This window comes from Sphaerodactylus townsendi, linkage group LG02, assembly GCF_021028975.2.
Source record: "Sphaerodactylus townsendi isolate TG3544 linkage group LG02, MPM_Stown_v2.3, whole genome shotgun sequence".
NCBI classification, from domain to species: Eukaryota; Metazoa; Chordata; class Lepidosauria; order Squamata; family Sphaerodactylidae; genus Sphaerodactylus; species Sphaerodactylus townsendi.
The window spans coordinates 17,794,174-17,807,437 of NC_059426.1; the positions used below are offsets into that span (position 1 = coordinate 17,794,174).

Sequence of the window (13,264 nt, forward strand, 5' to 3'; positions counted from 1 at the left end):
ATGTTGAAAAGAAACATTGCATACACAGGAGAACATGCCCATAGGATCGCATTAACACACACCTTCTAGGTTAAGGTACCAGCTGATGCTTTTACATTTAATGAGAAACTACCTGCTACATGAAATAGATCTGACCCCCAGCCCCTGACTGTTTTGCTCAGGGTAGCATTATTCTGGAGAAAGACTTTACACTTCTGAATATTACATTTGCTACCTAAAGCAAATACTCCCATCGTGACTATGCATTGTATAGAAGGGAGCAGATAGAAGGAAAGGTGGCTTCCACAGTTCTTACTGCAAGCTGCCCTGAGCCCTATAAGGTAGTAAGGTGACAAATAAGATGTTTTAAATAAATAGGTAAATAAATATATGCTCTGCCCTTTTTCCGCCAGAGAGGAAGATGCATTTATTTGCCTGAAGGTCGGAGTGATCTCATGATCAGATACACTAAACCAGGGGTAGGGAACCTGCGGCTCTCCAGATGTTCAGGAACTACAATTCCCATCAGCCTCTGTCGGCATGGCCAATTGGCCATGCTGGTAGGGGCTGATGGGAATTGTAGTTCCTGAACATCTGGAGAGCCGCAGGTTCCCTACCCCTGCACTAAACTATCCCAATTCAGGCATTATTTTCAAGATTCACCTAAAGAGGAGGAGGAAGAAGAAGAGGAGGAGTTTGGATTTATGCCCCGCCTTTCTCTCCTGTAAGGAGACTCCTTTCCCTTCCTCTCCCCAAAACAGACACCCTGTGAGGTAGGTGGGACTGAGAGAGATCTAAGAGAACTGGGATTGGCCAAAGGTCACCCAGCAGGAATGTAGGAGTGGGGAAACAAATGCAGTTCACCAGATGAGAGTCCGCTGCTCACGTGGGAGAGTGGGGAATCACATCCTGTTCTCCAGATTAGAGTCCATCACTCGTAAGAACTACACCAGGTCGATATGCATAGCAGTAGAAAAATCTTGCTGTGTACAAAGGGATGGGAACAGAAATAGAATGGAGGGACAGTTCAGGAGGGACACCTTTATAATGGAACAGTCTTGTATCGTAGGAATCATCCTGCTCTTACAACATTGTTTTCAAACTTTGTAATTCCACTTTCTGTACAGTTCATAGTATAGTACAAGTCAGAACCCACAAGGACTTATGGGAGGTATCTTGTTTTCCCTCCCCGATTATTTCCTCTTTCCCTTTGCTGAAAGACTCATAACCCCTCCCCACCCCTTTCCTGCTTCCTTCTCTCTGTCTAAAGTTGACAGCCCTCAAGTAGAACCTGAAGATTTCCTTGAATCTTGATGGGTCTCCCAACTACAGAGGTCTGTTCCCCCCTTAGAGTTGCCAGCTCCGAGTCGGGGAAATCCTTGAATATTTGAAGGTGGAGCCTTTGGAGGGTGAGGTTTGGGAAGAAATTAAGATATAATGCCATGTAATGGCATAGCTATCACCCACCATAGCAGCCATTTTTTTCCAGATGAAATCATTTCTGTTGCTTGGAGATTGGTTGTAATTCTGGGTGATATCCACACACACTCTCCACCTGGAGGTTGGAAACCCTAGTCAGGCCTGGCCCCCATGTGTTCTCCCTCAAAGACCAAAATAGGCTCGAAAAGAACCCTGCCCTCTCTGCATGCCTTTCTACTCCCAGAAATCCAGCCTGGAATACTGTGGTTGCTTAATTACAGCCACTGAGGAAGTCTGTTGCTTAAAGCTACAGGCACTCCTTTAATCACGAAAGTTCAGTCTTGCTTGTTCACCGCTCCAATCACCGGATTTTCCTCAGATTTGGCTGACTTCACTACATGATTTCTTAGACAATTTGTTGTTTGCATTGTGTTCTGACTATAATCCTACACCCATTGCATTGTTCAGTTTATCTTACAGTGTCTGAATGGAGTTGTATTCTATCATCTGCCTTAAATCTAACAGAAAAAAAAAGACAGGCTATAAATACAATAAAAAAGACGTGTGAAGAGGAAAGTCTCATCTAAGCAGCTCCTTGAAATGAAGCCGTTATCTGATGTATAAAGAAAAGTTTGTTGGTAATAACCAGAGTGGTTCCGTTTTTTAAATAAGACACAAGCACTGCCTGCTCAAAATAAATATTTTTCTAATACGGACAAAGGCGTGCTCCCTTACAAAACACAGGTTATCCTTTTTACAATCTGTGCAAGTTAATTCTATGTTGCATACGGAGATCCACTTTCATTGTGCTGTCCAAAATCAATGCTACTAATGAATGAAAAACTACTTGACAATTGACACCCTGCTGAACTTCACATCCACAGGGCCTCCTGGTGCTGTAAGATGAAGCAGCAAGATGGGAGCAAGATGAATGGGCCTTCTTGACTGGGACCTGGGTAGCAGCAACAGGCCTCTTCTCATTTTATCTGCACCTGGGTCCAAGTCGAGCAGAGCCGGTGGTAGTACTACAGGGGCAAGTTTGGTTAACCCAGCTGGCAGCAGCATGGGAAACGATTCCATACAAGCTTACTTATGCCATTTTCACTCCAGGGCAGGCTGTCTGCCATAGTGCCAACACTGCTGGGATCAGCTTGTTCCTGGCTGCAAAACTCATTTTCACAAACTGCATCTCCAAATCCAAATGTTCAACGTGCAATTTTAATTTGTGGTTTAATGTTAGCCATAGTAACTTAGAAACAGGTACTGTACCAAATAAAATTGCTATGTTTAAAACTCCAGAGTTGTAAATGTATGCATGAAAAGATGAAGGGAAAGGAGGAAAAAACACTGGAAGGAATGACCAAGGTGGGGAAGAGGTTTACAGCTGAGGTTCTCAAAGTGGGTGGTAGCACCACCTGAGGGTCAATGGGATTACCTAGGAGGGTGCTAACAGGCAGGGAGGGGATGCAGTGCAGGTGGTCCCTTTGACTGCATTGTTCACTTATTTATACTTAACTAGGCTATGGCACCATGCTGGCAAACAGCAGTCCAAGTTTCTGCTTCTGCATAGTGCTGAAATCTAGTGTAAATTACTGGAATTTTTAATAAATATGCCACCAGAGCGCTATTCAGTACCGTGTTCTGAGAAACTGTGGCCATTGTGTGTGTGTGCGTGCGTGCACACACATGCATACATGTTTGTGTGTACATATGTGTGTGCAGTGGTAGGATTTAAAAAATTTAACAACTGGTTGTTTACAAGCACCATTTTAACAACCGAAGTGGTCCGAACCTGCTGAATCCCACCACTGTGTGTGCGTGTATACGATTTTGTCTCTGGCATTTTTCAGTTTTTTGTGAAGTTTTTGCCGTTAAGTCCTTAACATCATAGTACTGAATGTGGTATTCATTTTCTTGCATTCTTGGTTATGTAACCAACTGATTATGAAGTGAGCTTTTTAGTTACTTACGCTTTATTTTTGTCACAGCCCACTCAATATTAATATTTCTAGGTTATATAAGAGTTTAAAATTTCTCAGTAACTACTTCCAAAAAATGTAAGGGAAAAATTAAGTGAGTTGGGGTACCAGAAGAAGAACTCACTGAGCTACAAAATGACACTGAACTGAAACCAGAATTTAAGAAATGTGAACACTATTGCCATGAACAGTTATGGAAAGAATCCATCATAGATGTTAGGACACTAATCTCAGTTTTGTGATTGTTCCTGGAAACATCTCACTGGTTACTACATTAGATTGACAGCAGCAGTCTTTCATCAGATCTAGCACAGAAATCCTGATGTCTTTGATTACCCGCACAGCAGATTTGCATGTGTACATTCAAGAAATGGGACATTAATGTGGCTGAAATGCTATGAATAAAAAACCAGGCTTCTGCATACCTTGTAAGCAGCGCCTCCGTGGATGATTGATTTGATGAAAATCCCAAGGTCGGCCCCGGTCTCTCGAGATTTGTTGCCCTTTAAGCTCACTCCAAGTCCAGCTGAACCAGAGTCATTCAGGGGGATCTCAAAAGTCAACTGCTCGGTCGTCTCGAGTGCCAGGACGTTGCAGTAGGGCTCTCCTTTCTGTTGTATGAACAGGTAGAGAGGAAGCAGAACATTTGCATAAATAGTACTGAAGTAGCCTAATCTCATAAGAATCATCTGAAGCTTAAGACTAAAGGACCATGCATTGTAATTACTGAGGAAAGATTTTTTTTTAACGCACGCTGACTGGAAATCAGTCTAAAACAGGATTCTGCAACCTGTGGTTCTCCAGATGTTCATGGACTACAATTCCCCTCAGCCCCTGCCAGCATGGTTGCAGAACCCTGGTCTAAAATCAGTCATGAAGCGCAGATCAGAGAATAATTGCATAATCTAATCTAAATGATAAAAAATCTAAATGATTCACAAGCAAAAGCATTAAATGGGCACAAAATTGAGAAGGAATTCTGTTCAGCGGAGGCCACCAGACATGGCTGCTACATTTGCCCCCAGATCACTTCTGTCACAGTTCTATCTGAATGTTTCTCCGTCTCCAAAACACACCGTTCAGCAAACTGCACTATTATTTGCAACAATGTCTAATGCTTAACGAGACAGCAGGATATTCTTTTTTAAAGTAAGGGAGAACATAATATTAAGATTTCTTCTGCAGTTATGCAGAATAAAATTAAAACTAAGTACAAAAACCAGCCTGCGATTAATTTTCACACGAACCATTTGCAGGACAAAATGTCACCTAAGTTCAGTTTTCTCCATAATTATTTGTCGCCGTGGGGTCTTCCTCTCTGCTGGTTCTTTAGTGCTGAGTTTTATTTCTTTTTACTTACTTACTTATATGACTTCAGCCAATTAGATATTTAATTGCATGTTGATTTCACAATGTAAGGTCCTGGTACAATGGTCAATAATTTAGACTCTAGAAGTGGAATAAGTCTTTATTGTGCTGTCAGCAGAGACCAATACTTCAGGAAGCCAGATCTGGGGATCATGGTTCCTTCAAACATACAGTGGAACCTCGGTTTTCATTGCCTTCGGTTTTCATCGGTTTCGGTTTTAATTGATTTTTTCAGTGAAAAATTTGTCATGGTTTTCATCAATTTGCCTCGGTTTTCATCGATCTGCAGCAAGGTGCAGGGGTTTGTGGAGAAAAATCACCCGGACAAAACTGTTGCAGGCATAATCTAATTTTATTTTTGCAGGCCATGCCTGCAACTTGTTTAATGAGTATATCTTGCCCCCATTTCAGACAAATCTTAAAGAGGTGTCAGAAACAGACCTCTTTGGACAGCTTTCTGGTGCGACATTGGTCCACTGGCTCTGAAGCTGGTCCTAGTGTTATTGTTTGTTACTGTTTTCAGCATTAAACACTATGTTTATTCACCTTTTTGGTATGTTTTTTTGGGAGTGCCTAGAACGGATTAATTGGATTTACATTGATTCCTATGGAAAAGTTTGCCTCGGTTTTCATCAGTTTCGGTTTTCATCTATTCTTTTCGGACAGATTACCAACGAAAACCGAAGTTCCACTGTATTCATCCCTGCCCCCCCCCCACCTGATCTTCCCACAGATTAACCGAACAACAAGGTGTGAATAGCTTTGTTATGTAGTTCTGTCTCAAGGTCGAGAGATAGACTTCTGCCTCAAGCCTCCCTCCTCCCCCCTTCCAGAGGCCCAAGGCGAGGATGCCTGCTTACTACCCTTGTTTCCCCGAAAATAAGACAGGGTCTTATATTAATTTTGCTCCAAAAGATGCATTAGGGCTTATTTTCAGGGGATGTCTTATTTTCCCCCCATGATTTTGCACCCCCTCCCCCACGTGAGCAGATCAGCTGCGCCAAGGAATCTGTAACTAGGGCTTATATTTCAAGCATCCTCCAAAAATCCCAAAAAATCATGATAGGGCTTATTTTTAGGGTAGGTCTTAGTATGTTGCAAGGCACAGAGATTAAGGATAGAAAGGTCAGACCAGGTGCTCAGGAGCCACAGCAGCAGAAGGCCATTGCTTTCACCTCCTGCATGTGAGCTCCCAAAGGCACCTGGTGGGCCACTGCAAGTAGCAGAGTGCTGGACTAGATGGACTCTGGTCTGATCCAGCAGGCTAGTTCTTATGTTCTTAAGGGTCCATTAACATATGACAGATAACAGGAGGCCCAGACGTGGCCTTGGGCCGTGACCAGCTGATGCCAGGGGAAGCGGGAACAATGAATGACAACAGTAAGTGACACACCAGCTCCTAATTGAGTGAGTACATTCACTTACCCATCATTCCAGGTACAAGTGTACTTTTGGACTTAACCTTACATTAAGTGCTGATTTGCATGCTTCTCTTAATTTCAAACATGTTGTCAGAATTCCTATATAATAAATTATAAGGATCTGTGCATTTTTATTTTCTTTTTTAAAAAAATAAACAGCCTGTCTTCTTGCTGCAGAAGAGCGGTGTTTTCCCTGAACCCTTAATCTACCCTTTGTAATAGTGCAGATAGAGCTTCGCTGTTTTCCAGCCCATGAAAAAAGTAAAACAAACAAGAGACTTATGATCTAGAAACCACCCCATTTTGCTGCAGCTGTTGGGGAAGGTGGAGGAGAGATAAAGGGTCTGTGAAATTATAAACCTCAATTCCAATATGTATCAAGAGCAAATATTTAATATATTTAATCACATGACCATGTTAATGCATTTCATTTAATTGGAAAATATAAAAGCAGCCTGATGTTGACATTAATAATTATTGTCTGATGCTGGCGGCCTACCTCTCTTCTCTTATTATACCTACAAGCTTGTCTTTGTTAACTTTCCAGGGTTTTTTAAAATTAAAAGATGCCCATGTGTAAGCTTAAGTCCTTAAACACATAATTGCAAAACTCACACTCTTGTAAAAGAATAAATAGTACTTTACGGTCACTGATGCCTAACACTCCGGGCAGCTGCAGATTAATAACAAAATCCTAATAAAGGTAAAATGCTTGTGTTCCCAATGCCAATTATGTGGAATACTTAAGTGTCCAGTTTTTAGGCTTAGGAAGTGTTTTGGCATTATGAAGTCAGCTGTAGATGGCTTCACAAAGTCAGCTACAGCAAGCGGAGTAATAGAATTGGGACACTGTTGTCATGATGTATAAATAAGTGATGAAATTAGGATCTATATAGCTACATATCTGGGTGGAATTTTGTATCCGCAAAGATGGGCTTTCACTAGGGCAAGATGTAACTCCTTTCCCTTAGTGCCTTCCTTAATGGGCACTTTTTAAGGACACCCCTTCAAGGAAGGAGGTGCTCTTACTGCTTCAGCGCCACTGTAACTGTAGAACACATTTTATGCATTTGCCCTAAACATACTCACGACAGACCTGATTTCTCCAGTAAGGGACTGCCCTACAATATCTTGGGTACGTTTTCTTTTGGACAATCGGTCAGCCGAGTTAATAGAGCTGGTAGCTGAATTTCTAACTAATATATTAACGAACTAGCAGGGTTTAAATGTCTGGGTCTGTTACCCACTTTGTACTACCGACGCCTAATAAAGGTCTGATTGAGATCAGCATGCCCATAGCCGCCATTAGCCTGCATTTCACTCAGATGTTCTGCTTCTCAACTCACTACCTACCCTGAACTAAGAGAATTACTTTGATCTTGTCTTGAACCAACCGGCATCTATAACCCTTTGCCGCCATTCCTACCCAGACATATTGTGGAAGAACAGACTCTGCAGAGTAGAATTGATGACACTGTGGTCCATTCTGCACAGCGCATATAAGACCACCTGAGGACGCAAAAAGAAGGTGCCTTGGGGAGGCAGTCCACACAGCTCCCCCCCCCCCCCAAGACGTACTCAGGGTACCCTATTTCATCTGAAGGCTTTTTGGGTTTTTTGAAAAAGCTGGAATTTGGACTTTTTTTGCCTTTAAGATGTCTCCTGCTTGACTGTGCAAACACGAACAGGCAGGAGATGCCTTATGTTTCTTACCTTCCACCCCCTCCCCCCGCTCGAGCACTTGCTTTAATTTTCACAGCAGCCTGCGCCCACCATTTTCTGCAAGGTGAGAATCCCTGCCGCTGCCACTTGCTGCGTTTGTTTCCCACGAAGGCTTGCCCTGCTTGCAGCTCATCCGATTGCTACGTTCGGGTAGAATGTGCACAAAATAAAGTTTGTTTTCCCTAGTGATTCCGTGCATGTGTCTATTTTTTCCTTGTTTGTTTGTTTGTTTGTTTATTGTTTAGTTTTATATACCACCCTATCCCCGAAGGGCTCTGGGCGATGCACAACAAAATTAAATCATGATACAACTAAACACAAACAAGACTAAACAATAAACTTCAATACAAATAAATTACTAATCCCCTTTTTTAAAAACAGCGGTTTAGAGGGAGATGGATTCGTAGCTGCGATGCCACAGATAAGAGTATCGCAGCAACTCAGAGGTCTGCTCTACCGCCCACTGAGAAGCATTGAGTAGACCGGCCCAGCGCAGACCATCTCCGTTTTTTCTTACTGCACAGAAAAACTAAGATGGTCCATGGAGGGTAGGTCTACCCAATAGTTCTCAATAGGCAGTAGAGCAGACCATCGAGTGGCTGCAATCCTCTTATCCAGGGAAAGCAAACTTTATTCATGCATGTTTTACACAGAAATAGCAAACAGATCAGCTGCAAACCTCTATGGGAAACAAATGCAGCTAATGGCAGCAGTGAGGATTCTCAGCCTGTTGAAAATGGTGGGTGCAAGCTGCTATGGAAACGAAAGCAAGTGCTCTAATAGGGGAAAGGGTGTGGAAGGAAGGGAAAATGGAGGAAGTCTGCTGTGCAGACAACACCACTGGGGGGGGGGGGTCTTTTTAAAACATCTTAAGGATGTTTTATTTGTGCTGCACGGTAGGAAAAACCAGGAAGGGTCTTTTTAAGATGTCCTCAGGACGTCTTATCTGTGCTGTGCAGAATGGACCCATGACAGCACTTCCAACTAGAAACCCAGAAGTGATGTCACAAAGTCACTTGACACTCTTAAGAATTTCCCAAATCTCAATGTTTTTTTTTACTATAGAAATGTGGAAATTCAAAGAGTATGCCACTTTGACATCCCATCTGGGTTCAAAACTGGAAGGACCACTGGTTTTTCTCTTTTTTTGTTCCCACTGTTCCATTGACGGGTAGCAGGAGCCTACAGCGGTAACAGCATAGCTCCCCGCCCAAAAAAAATCCAGTTCAACCACTCTCTTTTTATCCTCCTTACTATTTTTACTGACAGTTAACATACCAAAATTGATCTTTCCTGCTAAGTAATTAAAATAAATAAATAAATCTAGTAGGTGCGATTTAACATCAATATGAAAAGCAATTGGCGATGCTGGCAGGGGCAGATGGGGATTGTAGTTCATGAACATCTGGAGAGCCGCAGGTTGCAGACCCCTGGCCTAGAGATTTGGGAAGTCTGTGGCATTTTTTTCTCCATTCAAGAGCAGACACATAAACTCATCCTCCCGAGTCACGCCATAAACTGCCATAAAGTCCCCGATACCGTTTGCCCCGTGACATCGCAGAACAATGTTCAAGAAACTCAGCACCAAACATCACTGAGCATCTCAGAATCCCAGACTTGAGACCACAACAGATATGAGTTGTGCAACTTCTAGAAACATTTTTTGGATCTTTAATTGGAGGAGGAGGAGGAAGAGCCCATCCAACAAAAGCTCTCTTTTAATACAAGAAAATCCTCTATTATGTATCAAAAAAAGGATGGATATTCAACTCCACATTGATTCAAGCAGTCTCAGATTATATTCAGACTATTCCCAGAATTCCGTAACAGGAACTTTATCTCTCATTATATTAGGTAAACTGCCCCTTGTTATCATCAACTACCGGTATGAACAGAGAGGTTTTTGAAACAACTGAACTAGAGCATTAGTCCTGGTTTAAACGAGGATTCTGCTCCTTACCATGTTTAGACCCCTTATTAATCTATCCATTCCCTTCTCCTCACATTTGTAGAACAATCAATACTGGCTTACTGGGAGACATCTGGTTTTAGCAATATCAATCTGCCCAGGCACCTCTCAACTGCGGAAATACACCTACGTCTTTCTGTAGAAAATGCACCTGTGAGCTCACTTGTTTTCTGCCAAAGCAGTCTTATTGTACCAAATTGCTAACTTTATTTCCCACTTCCAATGGAGCAACAAAATTAATTGGAAGACAGCAATTATCTCTATTTATATAATGTGCTGGTGTAACAACAAATATTCTGCGCACCTGTTCGTATCTTCCACCAAAATGTTCCCCATTTCCATTTGTAACCAATGATTTTATTATGGGTATTTTTAAAATAAACCCTTATTTCAAACACGTAAAACCCTTTGATCAAAACCAACTCATTACGTTAGAATCAGCTGTATTCTGTTCCCCTTCAAGACAGCATCAGAACAGGACAGAATTGGTCTTTTTAAAAGAGGAATTTTTGAACATCTTGAGAAAAACTGTTCTAAACCTAACTATACCCTTAAATAATGGCACAGCGAAGTAATTTAATTACTGAAATAAACTCGCTGCTGAGAACAGCATGGAAAACAAATTCAGGTGCTCAAGCAGTTCACTTATTTGCTAAAATGTATTGGTTTATTAAAAGATGTTACCTAAGCACTTACTCTCTGTACCCATCTGCCAGGCTATCATGGGCATGCTATCTGAATCAAAATAGAGTTATTAACATGTGTCGACGAGAGACGATGGCTATAAGTATACTAAATCATTTTCAAGTATTAGGTTTCCCATGGCTCTCCTTCGACACGCAGTTTGGAATCCAGAACATTTAACAGCTATTTCACTGAATCATCTGTGAATCAAATAAATGTATCATTCAATGACCTAATTGACCGTTACCAAAAAAAAAAAAGTTTTCTGTCAACTAATTTTGGAAGAGTTTGTTTTGTTCATATCCTCTTCACACCAGTCCTTCATATCCAGGAGAACACAGCCTGCTTACACCTGATTCCATCCCCTTTCGAGAGCACACACAGCTCGTTTCCTGGCTACCATAAGGGCTGGCAAGCCTACAACAAAATAAAATCAAGCTTGATTTGCTTCAGACAAACAACCTGGAAACCCTTTGTTGAAATCTCAGGCAAGACTCCATGTATGCATAAAATATCTCCTTGCTTAGGATGTGTCTGCAGGTGGCAACAGGATTTCAGCCAAGAGCATTGCGACAAATTGCAGCGATCCTGCTTGCTATGGGGAAACAAAGTATAGGAGGGAAGAGGAGGGACAAACTCTTCATCAGCCTGACCCAGTTGCCTCGCTAGCTTGAAAAAGAAGAGTTGTTTTTTATGCCCCTGTTCTCTACGCTCAAGGAGTCTCAAAGGGGTTTACAAACTCCTTTCCTCTCCCCACAACAGACACCTTGTGAGGTAGGTGGGGCTGAAAGAGTTCGGAGAGAACTCTGACTGGCCCAAGGTCACCCAGCAGACTTCGTGTGCAAGAGCAGGGAAACAGACCAGGTTCACTACATTGGAGCCAGCTGCTCTTAACCACTTAACCACCATACTGCCCAAGCTGCACAGCAGCAGGACAGCATGCCATTTGCAGCGGGGACCAGACTCAGCCTTTCCTTCCTGCTCTCTTCACCGCAGAAAGAAATAGTCCACTGATTCCATCCATAGGCTAAAAAGATGTCCCTTTCTCTGAGCATCTTTTCCTGAGCAGGGAGAAAGCAAAAGGCTTGCCTCATCCCACTGCTCAGATTGAATGGTTCAGCACCTGACCAGAGTAGGGAGGGATAGCTACTTAAGATGTGAGCTGAACTGGCAGGGTTTCGAGCATCCCTGGGACAAATACAACAGTGATGGAACAGGTCCTATCTGGATGCTGAGGTGCCTGCATCTCCCCTTCTTGACCAGTTCTGTGTCTCCTCCATGGTGGCCATTCTGACTTTCTTGGGAAGCCTGCCCCTCCATGTTCACTCCCATTTCCCCCCCTTTTAACTACTTCCCCAGTGTTATTTGCAGTGGTGGGATCAAAAAATTTTAGTAACAGGTTCCCATGGTGGTGGGATTCAAACAGTGGCGTAGCGCCAATGGGGCTGGGTGGGGCACGACGGGGGCGTGGCCAGGAATTCTGGGGGCGGGGCATTAATAATTTCTCTGTTACTGTAAAAAACTCTTACTGTAAAAAAAAAAGTTCCTAATTTCCAGCTGGTATCTTTCTGTCCATAATTTAAACTCATTCTAGCAAGTCCTATCGTCTACTGCCAACAGAAACAACTACTTCTCCTCGAATTGACTGCCTGTCAAATACTTAATACTTTCCAATACTCAATTTTGTTTCTAGAAATCAAAAGAAGGACACTTTCCTGAAACAAGGAACTTGACCATATTTCTAAAACGTGTTTTCAAAACAGCCCAACAGGGAGAATGATCCCGTTTTCTACCTTCGCTAACCAGCAGCCACATAGGAGACAACAGGACTTGATGATTTTGGGACCGAATGGAATTTCCAACGGAAAAGCAGACCCAATTAGTCACCCCCCTCTCGGCACACACAAATAATTAGTCACCCCCTCTCGGCACACACAAATAATTAGTCACCCACTCTCGGCACACACAAATAATTAGTCACCCACTCTCGGGAACTGGTGAGAACCGGCTGGATCCCACCTCCGGTTATTTGTAGGTTTTTGTCTACTAGACTGTGAAGGGTTTTGATCCGGCATATGTTTGTTGCATTCCCTGGGCATCCTAAATATTATTTCTCTGTACCAACATGCAAGCATGAAAACACTACTAGAGACTTGCTGGCCCACAACCATTACACCTGAAGAGTCTCTAAATTCTAACTACAACTATTTTTTAAAGTGTTACCTAGACAAGTATAACACTTGCTTGGGATAGGCTTTAGGAATTCTGTTCATCAGATGCAGGGAGAATTAAGTTGCATACATAATCTATTTAGAATATATTTAATATTAATGCAATTAAAATTAAATCAAGTTCTTGGAAGGGTTATCCTTCCAAAGAGTGTGGTTGTTTGTTTAAAATATTTATTAGCTGCCTTTCTACCTTGTGGAACATATTTTTTTTTGGCTTTATGGCCTAAATTGTAACTTTAATACGTTGTAAGCCCCCTTAGCCTGTGAGGGGAGGGTGGCAGAGAAGCCTAATAAAATAAATAACTACATTAAAAAAGGCAGTTTACCATATAAATAAAACAATGATTTGAAAGCACACACAAAATACCACAATTATAGCTTAGGATAGGATTGTAAAAAAAATTTTTTTGAAATCAAACGTTCCTCCCCTTGCAAGTTGTTACAAGTTTAAAAAACATAGGACAAAATGTATTAAACTTGTAACTGGATATA

General features: G+C 42.1%; 1 protein-coding gene across 2 annotated transcripts in view; it reads right to left on the reverse strand.

Moving 5' to 3' along the window:
• PARD3B (par-3 family cell polarity regulator beta) overlaps positions 1-13,264 on the reverse strand; it is a 680,328-nt gene that overhangs the window by 388,513 nt on the left and 278,551 nt on the right. For both annotated transcript variants that reach the window (XM_048484334.1, XM_048484335.1), the window contains exon 11: positions 3,803-3,988. In XM_048484334.1, coding sequence (XP_048340291.1) covers positions 3,803-3,988 — 186 coding nt within the window. The remainder of the gene's footprint in view (positions 1-3,802; positions 3,989-13,264) is intronic.